Source organism: Podarcis raffonei, chromosome 1, assembly GCF_027172205.1.
Source record: "Podarcis raffonei isolate rPodRaf1 chromosome 1, rPodRaf1.pri, whole genome shotgun sequence".
Classification (NCBI taxonomy): Eukaryota; Metazoa; Chordata; class Lepidosauria; order Squamata; family Lacertidae; genus Podarcis; species Podarcis raffonei.
Window position 1 is genome coordinate 61,733,034 of NC_070602.1, and position 23,117 is coordinate 61,756,150.

At 40.7% G+C, this 23,117-nt stretch overlaps 1 protein-coding gene across 4 annotated transcripts in view; it reads left to right on the forward strand.

The window, feature by feature from the left end:
• Positions 1-23,117, forward strand: part of LUZP2 (leucine zipper protein 2) — a 287,595-nt gene that overhangs the window by 227,332 nt on the left and 37,146 nt on the right. For all 4 annotated transcript variants that reach the window (XM_053389373.1, XM_053389393.1, XM_053389383.1 and 1 more), the window contains 2 exons: positions 7,588-7,662; positions 9,138-9,302. In XM_053389373.1, the coding sequence (XP_053245348.1) occupies positions 7,588-7,662; positions 9,138-9,302 (240 nt within the window). The remainder of the gene's footprint in view (positions 1-7,587; positions 7,663-9,137; positions 9,303-23,117) is intronic.

A 23,117-nucleotide genomic window follows, 5' to 3' on the forward strand; every position in this document is an offset into this window, starting at 1 on the left:
ATGTCATTAATAACAGGAGGGACACAGGTGGCACTGTGGGTTAAACCACAGAGCCTAGGACTTGCCGATCAGAAGGTTGGCGGTTCGAATCCCCGCAATGGGGCGAGCTCCCGTTGCTCTGTTCCAGCTCCTGCCAACCTAGCAGTTCGAAAGCACGTCAGAGTGCAAGTAGATAAATAGGTACCACTGTGGCGGGAAGGTAAACGGCGTTTCTGTGCGCTGCTCTGGTTCGCCAGAAGTGGCTTAGTCATGCTGACCACATGACCCAGAAGCTGTATGCCAGCTCCCTCGGCCAATAAAGCGAGATTAGCGCCACAACCCCAGAGTCAGTCACGACTGGACCTAATGGTTAGGGATCCCTTTACCTTTAATAACAGGAGTAAAAGAATGAGGAGAATCATTCCTACGTAATGAATAATAAACAAAAAACCCCAGTCATAATAGAGACAAAACTGATAAATCTATCTATAAATCTGGCCAGGCTTTTTCCTGAAGAATGTCATCACAATTATAATAAACACACTACAGACATCAAGTGACTATGTACATGTTTTCCCTCAAAATGAAAATTATCTCCATGTAGGGAAAAGCTGCCACAAGTGAATCAAATGTTAAGCATCATGACTGTGATGCTACCATCTATGCATGCAGAAGCTGTGGCTACATTTATGTTGCTCTTGGGGCCAGCCCACCCATGAGGTGAAGTAGGCAGTTGCCTCAGGGCAGTGGGCTCCAGATAGCTGGGAAAGGCAGCAGATCAGGCCTCCATGGAGCATGCCCTGCTCTTGTCGGCCATCACCATTGCTTCCTCTCCTTCCCCTGCTGCGCACCTGCCCACTGCCCCCAGCAGACACACAGCAGGGGAAGAGAAGGAGGGGGCGGCCTTTTTCTGTTTTTCCTCTTGTAGCAAAACATGGTGGGCTGGCTCTGGTCACCATGTAAGAGAAACTGGAAAGTACACCAATTCACTGAACTAGAAGGGGAGTGGGGACTTAATTTCAGCCCTTTCCCTCTCCTGTACAGCTCATTCATTCAATTCCACCTTACTTGACAGGGCTACACATATGCAGTCCTGGCTGCTAAATCGAGCTGAGGAATCATATGTGATTGACCAGGGTTCCTGTCCCCTTGTTGGAAGCCATATGTGTGAGTAAGGCTCAAGTCAATCATTCATTGGCCATGGAATGTGCCCGGCGCATGCAGAATCATTGAAGAGGTGGGGCCCACAAAGCATGTTTCCCTCGCTCCTTCATGCATTCAGACTGAACACCTGAAGAGGTCTTAGCTAGAATGGGATAAAAGGGAACTACAGTAGTCTCTGCGGGCAACTTCTTCAGTTGTAAACTGCTCATTATTTTTCGTCTCATCTGTCATTTCCAAAACTTTTAATGGATAATTATTTCTCAGGTCACCAGGATTTAACTCTTCAGTATAATTGGGCAAAACAATTATTATCTGTCTTTAATTTTTCAGTGAAACGTTAAAAATGTATACCCGAAAGTAACCTGAGAGTAGATCAGGTTTTTTAAAAAAGGAAAAAAAGAAAGAAAATGATTTAATTAGAAACAATGAATTGTTCTCAAGTATACAATTGCAGTTCGCAAAATGAAAGATTCTGAAACTAATAGGATATGCATTTGAAAGGATAATTATTACAATTACTGAATGTTCTTTTAGGAAGGCCCTCTTATACTCAGTGTTTACATATTGTCTCATTTTCTTTTCATATTTCAATGAAATTAATTAATTCAAGATCCTTTTAATATATAATTACTTCTGATATAAACTATGCGCAACATACTGAAAAAAGTTTCATTTGGTAACATAGCATCCAATTTAACTATGAAAGGCCACTTGGAATACACTGTGATCTCTAGGAAGCAGGAAATATTAAAATAAAATAAACATTTCACTATGGTGGGGCAGAAGAGACTTCCAAAGATGTTTTTAAATTACTCTAGAAATATTAGGGCTGGCAGAAATTCTGGTGACAGTCCTGTTCGACAAACTAATGGAAGAACTTCCTGAAAACTTAGTGCAATATGGACTTAGTGCAAAGACTATCTTTATAAATTGTGCATGACGTTGTGCAAGCAACTGCACAATACCTTGTGCTAGAAGTAGCACACTGATGAATTTTAGTTCTCTTTTCTTAAGCAAGGATCTTGCATTGTCATTAAGAGCCCTTTCCTTAGGATCCACTCTACTGATCAGGACAATATTTGAAATCTTCCATTAGATCAATAGTATTCAAGAGTAGCTATGCTTGGAATGTTTATTAGATATTAAGTTTTCTTAAATGTGAATTTTCATTAAGACAACTTTGAGTAACATTGGCTTTTTTCAGCTGTGGTTCACAGGAGCTGATGTAGAGCTCGGATTTCATTAATGGAACTTTAATCCTATTAGAATTTCATGTGTATCATGTGAAAAACAATATGTATTCATTCTGTTTCTGTTCTATATTATATATTGCATAGGTAGGTAGCCTTAAATATAATACACATCATTTACATGCTAAATCACATTTTATGTTCTGTGTTTGTAAGATGTTATGTTCATATTTGTTTGTCAGATATACATACGGTGGATTTTTGTTTGTGTGCAATGATGAAACCTAACAAGTCTGAATGTTGTCTTGAAGAAATGTGAAGTCTATTGTGCTCCCTGGGCAGAGTCCTCTGCAAAGTGCTGGGAATTTGTGGAAAATGTGTGGGGATTCCTTGGTAGATTATTTAATATCAAAAGGCTTGCTTAAATGAAGCAAGTCTGTAAACCACTGCAGTAGGGAGAAACAATTGCTAAGACTTTCATAACTGGCACTTGAAAAAAGCAACATTAATCTGTTAAAGTTCACTTCTGATGTTGTGCCTTTGTTCCCAGTACTGAAGTGATACACTCCTTTACTATTACTTCTTAATTTTCATTATGCCTCTCATAATGACTACCCAAGATTGTTTCTCCCTCATTTCCCAGTTACATTTCCTAAGTATAATTATCTCCCCACCTCAACCTGGAGGGCTATATCCTACCTTCTGAAGCAAGCAGAAAGCACCAGACTGTCACTAGTTCCACTGATTTTCTTTCCAACAGCAGCCCCTGAACCACAGCACAGAATGTTCTGGAGAGCCCTCCAAGTATTTTGGGGACACAGAGACCCGGGGTGGGGGCTGTAAAAGGCCCCCAGCCTTCTACTCACCATTTTTGGGATGCCAACCGTGGCCAGCGTATGCACTTGAGAATTCATTTTAGAAGGTTGAACACCACAACTGATTTTATCCCTTTTTGAACCCCACATTTCTTCCAATGTTCTCAGGGCAGCACAGGGTTAGCCGCATTCCAATTGTATCATTGCAGCACCCCTGTGAGATAGGATAGGGTGAGAAGTACTGGTGGGGACAGTGCAGGTTTTCTCTTGGGTCTTCACAGTCCATGGCTAATCTTCATCTGCTACAGTGATAGATGTTTCATCATCTTTAATGCAAAGTCCAAATTTGAATCATAATTTATCAAAATGGAAACCTATGAACATTTTCCCCCCTTAACAACTTTGAAAAGGAATTTAGGAATAATCTAACAATAAAAAGGTAGAGGTTTTAAGCATGATTGACTTCCAAATGACCAATCAATCTGTTGAACCAAACAGCTTTCTACTGCAAGTTTGTTATACAAGTTATGTGGCCGGAGGATTGATACGTCCAGCTTATTGATTCAATGGCCTGTGAACGAAGAAAGGATTTGTGAAAGAGATTCAGACATTAAAGTCAATCAGTTGAACCAAAATGCATGTATACGCTTGTGCATACATGCACTCTCTCTCTCTCCCCCTCTCCCTCTCTCTTTCTCATGAAATGGGATTAAATGATAGGTAGGGCAATGCATATATATTTTGTTTAAAAGACTGTTCTGGCTAAACCACTAATGGATTTACTGATATGAATAAGAATGTTTATTGGGCTCATTATTTTCTATCTTGGAAGGACTACAAATGGCAGCCATGGCAAGAAAATACTTTTGGTGTCAAATTCTTCCAGGTGCTGCTTTTTCATTCAAAAAATTAGAGATGATTAAACTGGATTTAAATTACAGGGAGATGGATTTGGTTTATGTAGCTTCACTGTACCCTAGGAGCAACCTTTCATAGCTAAGAAATTCTGGAATTTCCCTCGCTGAGGGATTTTCAAGGAAAGAATGGCATCCATCAGAGCTAGAAAGTCCATCAGATCTTTCCTAACTCTAAGCAATTAGGACATTGCTTTGCAAAGGTAAATTGATGCTGTGCAGGAGCGGGCATGGGACATTTCTGAACTTTTCCATGCTGTTCATGGAAGAGTGTTCATTCTGGCATGCCAGGATGATTTCTTTGTCAATTTCAGCTTAGGTGGGCTCTCCTCTTTGAAGGCTGAAAACTCTTCCGTTCTTGTTCTGGAGCACACAAAACTCCTGGTGTTATTTGGGAGGAGGGGGAATAAATAGCACAATATTGCTCCCCTCTCCTCTTCTCAGCAAAGGCTATTCTCTCCTGAACCTCATCTGTAACCTACTGTAATAAATTTGGATGAAATATCGCACTATGGGTACTCCTACAAAAAACATACTTGCACATACTTAGCTTGATTCAGGAGCACCCACTGAGAGGGGTTGATTAGATATTTGGACCTGAGTCTCCACAGTTAAGTCCTTGTGTGGACTGAAATCTTGCATTCAGTTCACTGGGATTTATAGTTTAGTTGGTAGAGTATGAGTCTGTCAATCTCAGGCTCGTGGGTTTGAACCCCACATTGGGCAAGAGATTCCTGCATTACAGGAGGTTGGGCTAGATTACCAACATAGTCCCTTATAGGTAGTCATAATTCTATGATTCTAAAATATCTAACTTTTTACTGAACCTTCCTAATTTACTTTTCATATTGGTGGAAGAATTCCCATTCACTTTGACATTGCTTTTGCTCAGAGTCTATTTAATATATTTAACATCATATCTTAATTCAGTGCATGCCATATATATTTTTTTGCATTTCATGCCAACTACCAGCCTGCCAATGCCACACATTAATGATTGAGAGGGTGAAAGTGTCTCTTCCTGTAGTTCTGTAAAGGAAATAGGAAAGTCAGACATCTGGATGGTGGCATCTTTGGGAAAAATTAGCAGTAAGCTCTTGCAATTGCCTGTTTGGAAATATTTAGCCAAGAGCCCTAAATGTAATGTTCTTTATGACCTATGAGTTAAAACCTTGCAGAGCAATTCATGTGCAAAAAAAAAAAAAAAAGTTAAATGCCTCATAAAAATGTATTACAGCAGAGATAACCATCTGGTCCAGTATCCTTTCTCCCTTTCCCTATATAAACACTGGATGTAACCACAAAGCCATTTAAATTTACAAATAGAACAATTATACTACTAATAATTTTGCTAGTTTCATTGTAAGACGTGGTTTCTATTTTAGAAATAATTATTCCTGGCCCCAGTAAGCAGCACTGATTCTACTCCCTCCAATATGGGGAACGATCATATTTGTGTTCATTTGGATGGTGCTGTGACACTAATTGGCACAATCCCATCTCCCATACCATCCATAATTTCTGACATGTTCCATTGTAGTAGTAGTAGTAGTAATAATAATAATAATCTATCATTTGTACCCCGCCCATTTGGCTGAGTCTCTCCAACCACTCTGGGCGGCTTCCAACAAAGATTAAAAATACATTAAAATGTCATACATTAAAAACTTCCCTGGACAGGGCTGCCTTCAGATGTCTTCTAAATGCCATCTGATAGGAGGGTGTTCCACAGGGCAGGCGTCACTACCGAGAAGGCCCTCTGCCTGGTTCCCTGTAACTTGGCTTCCGCAGTGAGGGATCCGTCAGAAGGCCCTCGGCGCTGAACCTTAGTGTCCGGGCAGAACGATTAGGGTGGAGACGTTCCTTCAGGTATACTGGGCCGAGGCCATTTAGGACTTTAAAGGTCAACACCAACACTTTGAATTGTGCTTGGAAACATACTGGGAGCCAATGTAAGTCTTTCAGGACTGGTGTTATACGGTCCCCAGTCACCAGTCTAGCTGCTGCATTCTGGATTAGTTGTAGTTTCCAGGTCACCTTCAAAGGTAGCCCCACGTAGAGCGCATTGCAGTAGTCCAAGCAGGAGATAACTAGAGCATGCCCCACTCTGGCGAGACAGTCCGTTGGCAGGTAGGGTCTCAGCCTGCATACCAGATGGAGCTGGTAGACAGCTGCCCTGGATACAAATTTGACCTGCGCCTCCATGGACAGCTGTGAGTCCAAAATGACTCCCAGGCTGTGCACCTGGTCCTTCAGGGGCACAGTTACCCCATTCAGGACCAGGAAGTCCTCCACACCAGCCCGCCCCCTGTCCCCCAAGAACAGTACTTCTGTCTTGTCAGGATTCAACCTCAATCCATTAGCCACCATACATCCTCTAACCGCCTTGTCCATTATTTCAAATACCAAGGGGTTGTTGAGCTCCCTGCAGATGGCTGCACTGGTACAGTGCTAGTCTGCTTTGCCATAATGAATCCTTCTATGGAGAACGAGTCTCCACAAGTCTACTCTAAAACAATTGGCCAGCTCAAATAGCAGCAGTTATGTCATTCTCAGAGGGTAAGCAGTAGTAGTAGTAGTAGTAGTAGTAGTAGTAGAAGAAGAAGAAGAAGAAGAAGAAGAAGAAGAAGAAGAAGAAGTACAAGAAGTGAAACAAGGCATGTAGCTTAGTACTTTGAGGTCTATCAGAAAGGAAGCAAGGAAGTGGAACATCTTTGAAAAAATAGCTGGTTCCTTAAGTTGAAGAAATGAAGCAGTGCCTAAGCTACAAATCTTCTATCTAGTGGTTCGAGAAAAATATAGAATGAAATAAATAGGAGCAGTTAGGAGCACATTTTTCACACTACCCTATACAGAAAAGCAGTCTTAGAAGCAAAAGGAAGCACTTTTCCTACTTCTAATAATGTCCAACCCTCAGGTAGGTTTTCTGTCTACATGAGCCAACATGTTTGGAGATGCAAACATGCATTGAGATGAAAGAAATGTAAGGAGGCGAAGCAACTTGCATAGAGATGTGACAAGAGTAGAAAAAATTAAGGAAACACTCCTCTTGGCTTTTCTGCTCCACATTACCTATCCTAAAGATGATTTCCTCCACTAGGAGAAGTAAAATTTAGCTTTTTCCACATGTTTGCAACATGTAGTTCTATCCTAAGCATCTTAGAAACATACAATGCAGTATTTATTTACTAACTGTGTATGAAATGCTTATGCTTTGATGGGGGTTGTAAATATTTTAGCACAAGATGAGATTTCCCCCCCTCCCCTTCAAATCAATGACAAAACATTCATCTGAACAAGGCTGGATTTAGATACTGTAATAAAATGTTCCCACACCAAAGGCCTCCTTCAATTCATCAATTGTAATATTCCCCTGAGAATTGGTTATATTGACAAGATGGGGTTTTTTATTTCATCTATTTTTCTTACCTTCCAAAGTAAAACTCTCGCACCCTCTTCACAGAAATGTTAGACGAAATAGGGTTATAATTTATACCAGCTAATTTGTTTTTAAATTTCCCTCAGGCACAGCAGCTTACAGACTTGGAACAAAAACTAGCAATTGCAAAAGAAGAATTGGAGAAAGCAGCTCTTGACAAAGTAAGAACTCTTCTGAGCACATCTTTCAGCTCTATTAATAGACAGTGATTGCAGTCTAATATGACAATGTAGGATCTTATTCTTGTAAAAATGTAGACATATATTTGATTGTATGCATAATGAGTATTCCCCCTGGAGAGGAGGGAAGTTCTTGCAGTATGACAGTCTAAGTAGAGGCATTTGTTCATTGAAGATGATGAAGAAGAGCCATCTCTCTTTCCTCTCACAACATGCTCGGTAAGGGGCAAGAGAATCATTATGAGTTTTACAGCTTCAAATATCCAAATACAGCTGGGACCCAAAAGATGTGATGTTGTAAGAACTATAGCACAGAGCATCATTACAGAGAGAAAATGTGTGTTGTGTGAAAATTTTCTTGAGACAGGAATATGTTGTAAAATATAAAGCAATCTCATCTAGCTAGGTGGCTACTATGCCTGGGCTGGTGTCAGCATAATGTGAGGCGATTCTTTGTTCCACCAGCAGAGGCAACACCATAATGAAATCCCCAGAAACACCAGCAAACGTGCCAATAGTCACTGGTGGATGTGTCTTGTTGATAATGCTTTCACATGCAGGGAAGGCACCAATAATCCAGTGCACATGTCACATAGTCGGTGTCCTCTCCAGTACCTAGTACTTCCCACACAGTCACTTCTCAGATATTAGCACAAATGTCCTGGTGCCCAGGTGAGGAAAACAAACTTTTTTTGCAAGAGGCAGACTACATATCCAAGGAAAGGGTGAAAACCAGAAAAAAATGCTCACGTGGATCAGTACCAAAATCCATCTGGTAGTCCAGTTGGAATGAACACTGTAATGGGAGACAGAAGATAGGGGCTTGAGTCTTTCCATGCGGGGCTTGTTTATACTCCTTACTCCCACATCACCGCCACAACATCCTGAGGGTTGTTGTACAAGCAGCAGTGAGGAAAGGTGTAGGGTTAGCAGTGCGTTGGATTATTGGAGCCTCTCATGTTCCCCTTAGAAGCATAGTGTTCCCTGATAATGTCAGAAATCCAATGCACAGCATCCGTTATATGTGGCCATATAACAACTGCTTTATCAAATCTAACACAGAAGAGCCACCACCTTCCAAGGCATTCTGGACCAGTTCATACCACCTGGAAACTGTGTTTTTTTATGGCCAAAGCTCAGTTGCTGACCCAAGGGTGGAAGAATCACAAGGGCAGGGAATCCACTGCCATCCTGTCCTCTTTCCAGTGTGTGAAACACAGATAGCTGAGGTGAGAAACAAGCTAGGAGTTCCCAAACAGAAATGCCTCTTTCCTATGGAAAAAAAAATGGAATAGTACACTTAGCCATTGTGTCACATGCCTGGTTCCTATTTTCATTTGTGTGCTCGGTCATACGTTGGTTTTCATTCAGGTTTTTTTAGTTGCTGAAAATTGTAAAGAGTAAAATATGATCCTCTGTAATCTCTTGTTAAGATCGAATGACATTTCCCCCCTCAGGAGTCACAGCTGAAGGCTCTGAAGGAGACCGTACAACTCTGCCTGTCTTCAGTTTTGCACAATCAGCCTCCCACTACAAATATAATCCCTTCAAGACCGACTGAGAGACAGACATCCCCAGTTACAAATGGTTCAAAAATTCCATTTCAAGTGACAAGCACCAAGGTATCTTTTTTCTTCTTTTTTAAAAATGAGAGTGTGTCCTGAAAGTCCATCAAACTGGAACTAAGAAGGATTTTAAATTCATTGAAAGATTAGGATGAATTTTGAAGGTAATGCTAAGCCCATCTTTGCTGTCACTGAAGTTACTTTTTACTATTTTTCTTGTTGCTGAAGAAGATTTGGGATATTTGCTCTTATAGAAGCCTCATCTGCATAGTTAACTGTTATAGTATATAATCTCTCCTATTTGGTATGCAGTTTATTGATACTGCCTGTAATTAATATACCGTTCAACAGAGTTTACTGATATAATTCCTATTCCTGCAAAGGCCTGTTGCCACTAATTGCAGCTGAAAGCAATGAGACAAATTGGCCATGACTGAAATTTTATCCCATTGCATTCTTAGGACTTGGTTATTACTGAAATGCAGTAATGCAAAGCATAATTTGAATCAAGCAGCAGTGCAGAAGACTTGCAATAATTTTAAATGCTTCACTAATCCAGTAACATATAGTAGCAACCATTGGTGCCTTAGTGGTGATGGTGTAATAGCAGCTGCATATAATCCCCAAACATACCAGCAATTGTCATCACTGTGTCAGTAATCCTCCGTTGTAGCCCTACTAAATAAATAACTTTAAGATTTTTTTCATGGAGTATAGAAAAGTCCCACTTATTTTCTCAAGTTGATTATGCACATGTATACCCTTACAACTCCAGGCTGGACAGTCAGGGAATTTCATGGTGTTGTACACCCACCCACCTACCCCTTTGCTTACTAACTTGGGTCATTCAGATTTCATTGTAGGGATGTGCAAATATGTACACTCCATTGTTTTAAGTGAACATATGAGTGGGGAAAAGATCATGTCCACTAGTCACATTCGCAGGGCTGGTGTAACTGAATCAGGTACAGTGGTACCTTGGTTTACCACCATAATCCATTCTGGAGGTCCGTTTGTAAACCAAAACAGGTTGTAAACCAAGGTGCGCTTTCGCCAATGGGGCCTCAAAAAAAAATTGTTTGTAATCCAAAAAAGAAAGAAAGAAAGAAAGAAAGAAAGAAAGAAAGAAAGAAAGAAAAGGGTTGTAATCCAAGAAAAGGTTGCAAACCGGGACACACACTTCCGGGTTTGACGTGTTTGTAATCCAAAACGTATGCAAACCAAGACGTGTGCATACCAAGGTACCATTGTAATTTCTAATGGCTGAGAAATGATCCTTGTCAATTCAGGACAGCCCTAGCTCTGATGCACTGACTGGATACTATGGGGCCTGAACATTCGGCATTTGTGGAAAAGTAGCTTACACACATGAGACTCCTCCATGCAGGCAAGAACCTGCTCAGATGGAGAAGCTCCATGAGTGCATATCATTACATGTGTTTCCTCCTTTACAATAATGCTGAGTGGTGTAGCCAGCAGCTCACATGGCCAGTGATCCTTCTTCCTCTTCCTGCTTTTACTGTGCATGTTATCAGAGCTGAAGACCCCTTTTGTTTCTCAGTGGAATCATGGACATGGACAGCAGGTGACACTCTGCTATTAATACTTATTTCGGGATGAGAACAAGGTAATCCAAAGGCACCTCATTAAAAGCATAAGAGCTGCTAGTCCAGCATCATGACTCCGAAACGTTGCTCCCCTTGGAATTCCTCAGGTGTCTTACCAAAGGAGGGGCTCCTAAATTTACTTTAAATTTCTTCTTAGCAACGTTTTCTGGTCACAGCCTTGTAGAGCCACACTCCAGGGTTAGCAATCACTAACAGGTGGGTTTTAATATACTCAACATGTTTACTTAACATCATTCACCAAAAAATATTATCTCTTCCAGAGATATTGCTCATACTGGTACATGCCATGAATGTGTCTGAGGGAAAATAATGGGTCATAATCCTGCTCTTCTACTCATGGACACCTCATTATTGTAAATCTGTACATTATCCATGATTACAAAACCCTTGAAAACTCGCTACTGTGAAATAGGTTGTCAGGGAATCGTGGTTTGAGCCAGAATTATACCTTCTGCAACGGAATTATATCACAGAACACTTTCATGATGACAGGCATTGTTATGTATGTAGTCCTTGACTTTGTCTTCCTATTAAAAGCTAACTAGCCCTAGCTGTAATTGCGTGAGCTTTTCCTTTCCATCAGTGTATATGACTCAGGTGTTGTTTTTTTAATGCGTACATGTGCTTTTTTAAAAAGTGACACAGAATTCAGAGTCTCAGTGCTCATGAATCCTGTCACTTTTGATAAGAAGCAGCTTAACCTTCAGTGTATGTCTTGCCTTGTAAATATCATAACTTCAAGGGATTATCCATCCAGTTACCAAATCATGGGCTTTTCTCGGTGTCAAATTTACATATCATTTATAGGTTGAAATTCATATTACATTGACAATATCTGTCTTGGGCAATGCTGTAGGAGTCAGTGTGTGTTTCTCTTAGAAAGTATGTATAAGGAGATAAGAGATTTTTGGCAATGGGTGACAGCCATCCTATCTCTGTGTCCTTTGGTTCCCAGGCATGCTTACTAATGGCAGGTCCATTGTTGAGAAGGAGGGGGCACAGTCTCTTACTAGTTTCTTTGTGCCACAAATAAATATAAAATCCTGTTGTCCCCGTAGTTTCATAGAGCCCACTCTCCAGCAAGTGGCATGCCTTATGTATGTGTGCATAGGACTGCAGCCTTAAGGCCGAATGAGATGTTTGCTCAGTGTGCAGCTATGTATTGTCTTTAATTAATTACTGGCCTAGCCATGGAGTTGATGCTTACTGGGAAGACGGCACATGAGGGATTTCTCTTCACTATCCCACTGCAAATAGATTGCCGTACCCCCAATCCACAAAACTAGACACCCTGAAAAATGCCCCTGTTTGTGCCACTGAGGGGAATTTGCACTGTGTGTGTGTGTGTAAAGAGAAGGCTCCCTTCCACACACCCTACCCCAACAAGTTAAAACAATGGTACTACTTCATGTTTGTCACCCACTATTTCCTCCACCCTCTAGCAAAAGGAGAGTTGTTCTCCTTTTACATAGGACTCTCTTACCGAAGGCTCACCCAATGCAATATGGGTCCTATAATAATATACTTTATCTGAATTGACATTAGCAGAGAATTTTTTAAAATGTTTAACAAACTCAGGACAAAATGTATGAACTATGATCTCAGAAAGAATATGAACTATTTTAGCTGGCAAGTTTCTTTTCTTTTTTTCTGTTTCTTTTTTTGCAATAATATATTACTCTCCAGTCACAACTCCATTACAATTCTACATACCTGCATTGTTCTCTGGAGTCTAGATAAAGTATAAGGATTAGAGTCACATCCTTTGTTCCAACCACTTTTGCCTCTGGCCCCTGCCCATCACTTGGCAGTCGGCTCCCATAAACTTGTCTATAAGGGTATGTCACCCTCAGGCTGAAACAGGCAAAAGGCTGAAAAGTGCTCATTTGAGTCACTAAATTTTTCTGATCCATCAATTCCTTTTGAGGCTACAAATTATGAAGGGGCAGGGAATGCTGTTCAGCATATCTGACCCAGGTGCAAAAGCTTCAACACACACACACACACACACACACACACACAGAGAGAGAGAGAGAGAGAGAGAGAGAGATCCCTTGCCTAGAACTTGTCATTTCTTGTGCCAGTATGGATCCTATTGGAACTGTAAACTCCCCGCAAAAAGGACCTTTGAGAAGACATCAGAATGTAGACAGAACTTTAGATCAATCACTCTTGTACAGACTCTGTAGAAATGAAAGTAATTAGCACAACAGTAGTCAAAATCCATTGAAAACAAAACGTAGTCCCCATCAATATTATTGTTGTTGTCACCCATCTGTCTTGAGAGACAACAGGGTGACATCAAACTGCTGGAGACCTGTAACTGCTGCATCCTGTGTTGGTGTTGTTGCATCAGCAATACTGAAGTTACCTCCCCAGGGCTGCCCATATGACAAGACCCCCCTCTCGGCCTCACTGATGTGGTCCAAAGGAAAGCAGAACGATAAGTTTGGCACCAGCTTGGCTGCAGGAGTTGCTGGAAGGAAGCGGTACAGGATGTTATCCAAGTGTCTCACAGACTCCACTCTGGATTTGTGTAGGGTTTACTCCTTAGCCCTTTCTTCTCCTGAAGATGTTCCACAAGGCAGCAGAGGTTTAGGATCAGAGTTTCCTTCTCCAGCAATATAGGTTCATGGTTATCTATGTGGTTCTAGCCACTGATCTATAAGTTAAGAGGGCCAGCCCTCTATGGGTGTGTCTTTTGGATCCAAATCACCACTTCTTGAAACAAGTGATCAACAGAGCTGGCATTACTAGGAAGATCCAGGCAATAATTATTTCCCTTTGAGGGGAGGCCAAGAAGTGTTCCTAAATTAGAATCATTTTTTTTTAAAAAAAAAGAAATCACTTTGGTTGCTAAAATTGGAACCAATGCTGATCATTTCATTTATCATAATATCCCAATTTAAATTCATGGTTTGACCTTTTTGCACAAAGCATTCTTCTCCGAAGAGCATATAAGACAATATAAATTTAATTACGTGGTGGGTTCTTTTTTCGTTTCCAATACGAGAGAGATATGAAGCTTTCCTAATGCGTATAGGTTGGGGTTTTTTTTTACCTCCATGTGACCTCTCTTATCAAAACATGCCAAAGTCCCTCATTTCTAAAGAAGATATTTCTCTTAGGCAAGAACTTCAAGCTGTTGCTATGACACCCTGTCAGCAAGAACCCAGAAATATATTGTTTATTACAGGCCTGTTTCTTATGCCTAATATCTGTGTCATTCATGAGGACACATTGCTTTGTAAGATTAATTTTATCCTTAGAAGGAAAACATTATGTGCCTCATGTTGCAGAATGTGAACTTTCAGCAGGCTTTTAGCAGAACGCTTGGCATTCATTTTTAAACTTTGGGCATCATTTTGCAGCTGCTAAGACCCCAACACCCTGGTGGTACCCACGCCTGATGCCTGTCTGGTGCTCTTCTTTGTGGGGTGGGGTGATTTACCCCATCTTCTTGTCAGGAGTTCAGCCTACACTTGAGCAGGACCCTGGTAGAGACACATGCTCGACTGGCATGTTCCCTCCCTCCTGGTCGATCGTTTGGGAGCTTCAAGAGCTTTCTTCTGCCCAAACATCACAGTGACCAATGCCAACAGACACCGGCACACTTAGGGATCCTCAGAGTGTTCGCAGTTTGTGTAACAGACCTCAGCAACTCAGCATTTTGGCTAATCTACTTTATTTACATATAAACACACACGGAGCACTGCAACATGGCTCCCTCTCTCTCCAGCATCAGACAGCAAAGAGAAAAAGAACAAAGGACAATAGTCCCACTTCACGGAACACAGTAACACAAACATCCTGTCTCCGTCACTTCCCACTCTGTGGAGTCAAAACATACACCGTCATGTGATAGACAACAATCCCACGACTGAAATCATGGAGCAGGAATTCTAACACTTCTGAGTGTACAAAATGCCATTTTAATTTCCCACAATGAAAAGGGGGAAGGACCATAGTTTTAATGATATAACATCTGTTTTACATGCAGAAGGTCCCTGGTTCAATCTCGAAATCTCCAGGAAGGGCTGGAAAGGTCTCTTGTCTGAAAAGCCTAGAAGCCACTGTAGTATAGACCAGGGGTGGGCAACCCATGGACCAGATTTGGACCTGCATTGGTCCCAGTTTGGCCCATGAGGGCTCCCCCCTGCCAAACCTGGGTTTCAGAATATGTTCATTCTGATGCTAAAGTAATGTGTACTTTTTGCCCTAGATAGGGAGTGAAAAATAAACTGAGTATCACAGAATCATAGAATTTTAGCGCTGGGAGGGACCGAGGGTCACCTAATGCAACCAGTTTAAAATATGCTTTCCACTATTACAATCACATCTGCAAGATTTGCTGAATCCAAAAGGGAGTTGAGTGCATAGATCTAATGTACTAAACTGAGTCTGCTTCATTGATTTGCACAAATTCTAGATTCAATTAACAACAACAACAACAACAACAACAACAACAACAACAACAAATCCATTCACTTACCTGACATTTGTGATGAATACAAAACAGCACCAGGTATATATTTAAGCTGTAGCATAAAGATCAAATATTTTTTTGGGAAAGGAATTGTTTTCTATAAAGTCAAATAAATGATATTTTATTATTATTTAAAATGTTTATAACCCATCTTTCACTCATTAGATATTAAGAGCCACTCCAAGCCCCACATGTCTGAGTGCCCCACACAATGAGGGGGGCCTGGGCCCCCTCTCCCAAAATACTAAGGGGGCCCCAAACAGCTTATCCCCCCATGAACCAGCGCCCCTAGATAAAACCATGGCTAATGCCAAGCCTTCCTGAATGTTAACCACATGAAGGCATATGTTGGGATCATACAAATGGTTTATTATTATTATTATTATTATTATTATTATTATTAGCCTTCTCTATTGCTGCAAGGGAAGTATGAATAGTTTGTAAATTACAAAGCTTAATGCAACTGCCAGCAAACTCCACAAGGAATTAAATGTTATTAAGCATTCATTAATGATTTATATAATGAGTATTAATGTGGTATCTCTATAAGATGCATGTATTATTAATCCAGTATTATAAAGTTGTGTTCTAACGTAAAGAGAAATTAAAGTAGGAAAGGTGGCTCGTGATGAATTACTCCTCTTTTGTCTGGCGCTTGATTAAGATACCATCTAGAAAACATTCACTAGAAAAGAGCATTAATTTTCAGCAATGAATCAGGCAGATTGACCTTTATGATTCAGCCACAGATTGTACGTCTAATCATTTAAACTGAAACGTGTTGAATCATTGACCATAAAAATGTGGAGAAAGTGGGCTATCAACAATGCAGGAATTCAATTTATTTTGTCCTGAATGATTTAAGAAACAATCTACGGATATAAGCTGAAATCCTGACAATTCCCATTGGAACTTATTCTTGATTTTCCTATTTGAAAACCTTAGCAGACACCTGAACCAGTTTGACCTTCAGTGGACAGCTAATGTAATAAGTCTCATCTCATTGTCTTTAAAAGCTGGTCTAGAAAAAGGCTTATGGAAAAGCATAGGGGAAGGGAAATCCAATTTCCTGGTGGTTTAAAGAGATGATTTCCCTTTAACCATTCATTAACCATGTTTGAAAATTGAGCAGTGAATATTTATCATCCTGAGTGACTAGATACTTATGTGCACACTGTACATAAAATAGTAAATGGGTAGCCCTTGTTAAACATAATACAATATTTTGGCTCTATTTACTTAAAAAATCATTCTTTGCATGATTATATGGCACCTGCATACAGCCGAATAACTATAGGGCTCAGTGAGCCCTAATTTCATGGGCTCACTGTGGATTGATTTGCATGGTCATATGATTTAAACAGTGATAAAGCACTTCATCAGTTGATAGTCTTTCACAGAAAATATGTTTTACTGGAGGCAATCAAAGAGCACAAGTGATGGCATTCATCATCCTGTGAATGAATGGTTACCTAGGCAATTATTTATATTTATCCTGAAATAAACAGAGGGGACTTACGCAAGGTTTAGCTGGCTGGACAGCTGTGGGATGGTAAGTCAATGATGAAGGGTGCCTAGTTAGCTTTCCATTTCAAATGGGAAATGGACAAGATGCTGCCCCAGGATACTTAACGGCTTGCAAATCTAAATCAAGTGATATGTTTTGACTTCCCAAAACATTTTACAAACATGCTTTATAAGCCCTCCTCATAGCACTTAATGTGCAAGAGCTGCTATATATTCTTATGTGTTTGGGGGTGCCTGGGCCCCCTTCTAATTCCTGGAATAGGCAGGCCAGCCTGGTAATGGCCCACTGTGCCAAATAGCAAATGGGTGCGGCCCCTCCTTCAACTCGTAGATAGAAGGGCAAAGCCTGAGTTTTTAAGACAGAGCTTGCTGTGATGTAAGCTAAGAGCTGGGTGCAAAAGCTGCACGCTGGAAAGGCAGAGAGAGAGCCAGGCCTGATTTCTGCAGGAATCTATGGCTGTGGCAGGACTTTATTGGGGTATGAATGCTGTGGAACCGCCCCCCCCCCCCATCGTAGCCACAGGTTGCATATATGTGTGAATAAACCATATCTCATAAAGACACCACAGTCTCCGCTGTTCCTCATTCCCAGAGGAAACACGAACCCTGGGTAAGTGCCTGGAACCCCTGGAATCTTGCACTACTCAGAGATTTTGGTAGCATGCAACAATTTAAACACATACACACACAAATGTAACACATGCTCTCTCTTTTCTATTTAAGGAAAGTTGTGCCCTCATTATCTGTATATTTTTTATTATTTCTGTTCACTGTGACCCTACCCATCCCTTCAAGAAGTCCCGGATATCCTTGTGATCTGTTTCTGTTTGTTCCTCGTCAGTCCCTCTCACCCACAGGTCCTACCTCTGCTCTGATACATTCTAACCTACTTGTGTTTATTTTCTTTGTCGACTATAATTGCCTTTGGGGCCCTGTGTGATAGTCTGTGTGACTGATGCTTTACATAGAACATTGTGCACAAAGAACTGCTCACTAGCCTGTGACTAATTGCTTTTTTATTATCATGACTGCTTCCAAAGGAAAACAAAATAGTTCAGATTCTCCAATTTCCCTAGTTTCTTTCTCTCTCTCTCTCTCTCTCTCTCTCTCTCTCTCTCTCTCTCTCTCTTTCTTCTTCTATACAGGAAAACTGGGCCAGGGACACTGGGTGAATGCACTTCCTTGAACCATTTGAGTACATTTTGTTAATCTTAATCCTTGTGCTATGGTAGCAACATGGTAATATAGTTAGATTTGTAGATACCTTCCCTGTTCTGCCTTATGGACCTCAGGCCCAGGGTATGGTGTGGTACTGCTGTTGAACCAAAGCAAGATGTGGCGCACATTATGCTGGTGTGCACATACACATCATGTCAAGGATAGCAGAGCCAGGGATTATTTAAGATCGCTCTTCTCCCTTCTAAGTATTAGTTTTGTTGTTCCTCCTCTGAAGTCCAAATGCACAAATGCTTATTTGTCTCTTGGGCCCAAACAACATGCTATCAATATTATGTGGCTGCCACCACTAACCTGAAACACTTCCCATGTCTCCCTTACTTCCCTCCAGTAACATTTGGTTGAATAAAATGTGTGAATGATAATATGATGTTTACTCAGCATTTTCCTGCCCACCCAAAGATGAAAGCTAGGAAAATGGAGCGGGGATAGAGGAATGCTGTGCAGTGATGACATGTCATTCTTCTTAAATTAACATTACCAAGGAGCAAATGCAAATTATTATCTGTTCCTGGAGATAAGATGCATAGGCAGCTGAAATGTGGAAGTGGGCCTAAGGATTCCAATTCTTCCCTGGGAAATGAATGTGTATTAACTTTCAGGTGTAACATTTGCATGTCTTCCTAGGAATCAATGTGGGGAAAATAAACAGTCAACACTCAGCACTGAAAAACTGATATCAACACATTGTGGAAAACCCATGTGCTATTACCTTTAGTTTAAGAGTAGAAGAAGCAGTAACTTTCCAAATGTTGTTGGAATTCAGGTCCCAACATCCCTGACCATTGGCCATACTGGATGGGGCTGCTGGAAGTTGTAGCTCAACAACATCTAGAGTGCCACAGGTTCCCCAACCCTGCTTTAAGCTTTCCTTTGTATAGCTGGAGTTTGTGTGTTCCCTTTACGCAAGTTATCTTTGTTAAATTGGAAGTGAGGTGAGATGACTTGTATAATCGCTCCGTGCCATCTCTAGTCATGATAGCTTCTGAACAGCATTGATTTTTTTTAAATGCCAGTTTATGACATACTGTATGCAGTTGGCATTTTGTAGTCACAGCAAAAACAACATTTCTGTTTTCAAAAATATGTTTTAGAAATGTAATTCCCTATTCATTTTCTCAGTCAAGAATTCCTTCCTGTTTAGGCATGATGATTCTTCTCCTCCACCCCCACCCCCCACACTTTTTGCCATGTTTGACTGCTTTTTACCCTGCCTAACTGTTATTGGTGTATCTGAGCATATATGAGAGAAGAGCAAGGGTTAGATTCTGAAGTGTCAGCAGAAACATGAACATTGTGGAGTAATTTGCAAAGCCTCTGTGATAAATACACTCATAAATCTGCATCTGTACATGGTCTGTACTCTCTAGTGGCTTTCACACTAAAAGTACAATAAGAATCTAATTAAAATAGTTAAATGGCTATTATTCAACAGAAATAATTTTGCTAAACAGAATACTAAACAAAGACAGGAGAAATATCACAGAAAGATAAAACGATGCCTTTTCCACACTGTTTCATAAAACATCAAGACTGAGATCTAAATAGCATCTTTAGACACTGTGCCTTGGGTATCAGTCCACATCCACAGTGCATCTAACATATCCTGTTCGGTTCTATGGACTTCAGTGCATCTTAACTTTCTCAAGTACAAGACAGTACATTGCACTATTACTCTTTGAAGAAAATTAGCTGAGCACATTCAGTAATGTCCATTCCTTGGTATTACTTTGCCATGTGAAGGTCTAATGTAAACCAACTTGGTTGTGAGTGCTGCCTAGCCAGCTAATATGATATACAGAGGGAATTTAGCTCCAGACAACACATATTTGACTGTCTCCTTCTCCTGGGAAGTGCCTTTTCTCTCTCAGGAGTCACTTCCTAATATGAAAATAATGAGAAGTATAGGAATTTGTGGCTGTGAAGAACAACAAGGAAGAGAGGAAACAAAGATGAGTAAAGAGCTACAGGGGGATTCAAACTGCCGACCTTCTGATCGGCAAGTCCTAGGCTCTGTGGTTTAACCCACAGCGCCACCCGCGTCCCTTAGTCAAGTCCTAACTCCACCCCCAGGTAACTCACAGGCTTGTCAAGAGGGTTTTTCTTGAAGTCTTCCCTTTGTTCAGGGTTCACCTTTCTTAGTTAGTTACCTTTCAGCTTTACTGGGGTCTTCACCAGAAGTCCGCACCTTCTGCCACCATGGCCTTAGCTGTCTCAAAGGCTGCTGTAGTTTACACTCCCTTTTTTGCAAGCCTCCTTAGCTTCTGCCTTAAGAAATATCAGCTTCAGTTTTCTTCATCTCCCAGCTGCCTTTCTCTCTAGCTTTCCTTGAACCTTTCCGAAGTCCTTTTCTGAACCTATTCACAGTTCGCCAAAGACACACAACTGACCTCCAAACAGTACTGAATTTGGCCTTATATTCCTTTCAGCCGGGACTCTCAATCTCATCAATTCATTTCTGATGGAATTCCAAACTCTCATTAGCCTATAACTATGTACTAATGGATTTGAATGGATTGCCCACCAAATGCCCAAACATTAAATATAAATTGGATGCTACTGTTCTGTATATGGCAGCCAAAAGCCAGAATGCCATCTCAGCAACAGGGAAGAAGTGCAACAATTTAACTGTCACTTGACCCATCGCAAGCAGACCTTTGTATCTTCCCTCTGGTTCTAGTTAGGGATAACAAACAAGGTTTTTTTTTGTAAATGTAATGGGATGTGAGTTTTTTCTTTTGCTGCCTAGCTCAGTTGCTAGAGTGTGAGTCTAGGTTCCTGCACTGCAGGTTTGAACTAGATGAGCCTCATGGTCCCTTCCAACTCTATGATTCTAAAATGGAATGGAATGTGAGTTTCATCCTATTTTGCCTTTGCCATATTCCTGTTCCTATTCCCATATATGTGCCATATTGTAGCTTTGTGACATGACTACCTACTGAAGTCAACCTATAATCATGATGCAACTTGACAGCACAAGTTGGCACAGCAGTCTTTACTCCAAATTTGCTGTTACAGGAGATCATAAGGACAAGGCACAAATAGCATGCATATTTCTTGGACATCTTCTCTGACCACGAAAACTGCAGGAAAATGGAATAAGACTTTCTTCAGGAGAAGGCGAATGCAGACTTTTTAAAAAACAAAACCACAACAAGAAGGTGTGCAGTTAAGCAGCGAAGCTCCATGGAACTTCATTAGCATCTTCCCATTTAGTATTTCGCCCTGAAGGGAAAAACATCCCTCTCTTATGTGAAAGTGAAATGAAGCACTGAAAATGTATCATCTGAAGTTTACCCTAATTTTAGTACCATCACGTAAGGGGCAATGCAACCATACTAAAGCTTTTGCCACTTTATATTCCTTGCAAATACTCTCTCTCTGTTAATGGCAAAATGATTATGTATATATGTGTGCATGTGTGTGTATATATCACAGATACATAAAAGCAGGTTTTTGTTTGATCTGAGGTACAAAGCAAGGTTACAATTTATTAAGCAACTGAGCACGGAGAAATGATGTTTAAGGAGGCCAGTGAGGTTGTTAAAACTGTTAGAGGGTTACTCGTTTTTAAATCCATGTAACCCCCCCAAAAAAAACCAACAAACAAGAAAAACCCCTTAAATTATTATATTGTGACTGGGAATTTTCAGGGAACACTATGCTTTCAGATTGTAAGAAAAAAGTCCCCTGGACATGTGAAAGTACATGGAGATTTCCACTTTTCTCTCTAGGACCTAAGCTTACTGTTGCTCTTACCACAAGCCAGGGCCAAACCAGACATGCACTTAATATGTAGCAGGCAGCTATGTATTTCCTTAACTAATTACTAGTGCTGTGCCAAAATCTCTCCTTCACTTTTCATCCTCGGCAAAATGTTTCCATTGTTGAGCCTCATTGTCAGGGGACTGAGAATTTCTATTGGGATTTCGATAGCATTTTGATCAGTGCAGGATTTTGAGCTTACAATAGGAGGTGGCCTCAGGAGATATACAGTAGAGGTGATATACAGACTTTGGTCTTTCAAGTTTCAGCGGTGTGAGGCCAAAGTTGGGCACCTCTTGGCTTCCATTCTGTGCCTGCATTACATCATAGCAGTGCCCCGCTTGGCTCAGCACCCAGTGAGAGTAAACAGGTCACGCTGCCTGGAATCTGCCTCTGCCTTCAAGAATAGATCTGAGGATGGCACAGGAAAATCCCATTATTTTAGTGCTAATCCTTGTGCTAGCACAACTATTGAGTTGAACACTGCCCTCTGTTTTCATCTCATATAGCCCCACTTTTTCATCTCATATAGTTTACAAAACAGATTCTACACATATGTTGTCAAATGCTGCTGATGCTGTGTGGGAAGCATAGAAATCTTTGCAATGTAAAGAGAAATGAGTGCTTCTAAGTCCCCAGAGCTCCCTTTGTGAAACTGACAAAAAGCTTCCCATAACACTTGATATTTTCCCCCATTAATATCAGCTGCTTTCAACCCATCAGACATCAGTGGAATGGATATTGTGTCTTTTCTGGAAGGATAGTACATACCACTCTGAAATATAGTCCTTTAAAACATAGATATTGGAGCATGTAGTGTGTCACACTACATTACCCCTTTTCTACATTTTTTGTAATATGGAAGAGTCACAAAGCAAAGTACTCTGGGTGGTCCTTTTTGTTGTTGCTGCTGCTGCTCTGGATTTTTTCCGTCATACTGTGATTTCAAGAGACAATTTACAAAGCCCCGAAAATCTGATTAAAATGGAAAGAGGGCAAATATTTAATGGCACAAATGTCAGTAGGGTAATAGGAAGTTTCTTAGCTGTATAATAAATCATCAGGCTGGCTGGCATTTTAGGTGACAAATCTGATCAGATTTATAGGCAGAGTGAAAAACATTACAGAAAAGCCTTTTGGTAATTCCTCTGCTCTATTTTACTTTTCCTATCTATATTTTTTCTGGCTTGAGGATATTGCTCGGATTTCATCTTCGCTAGTGGCAATGAC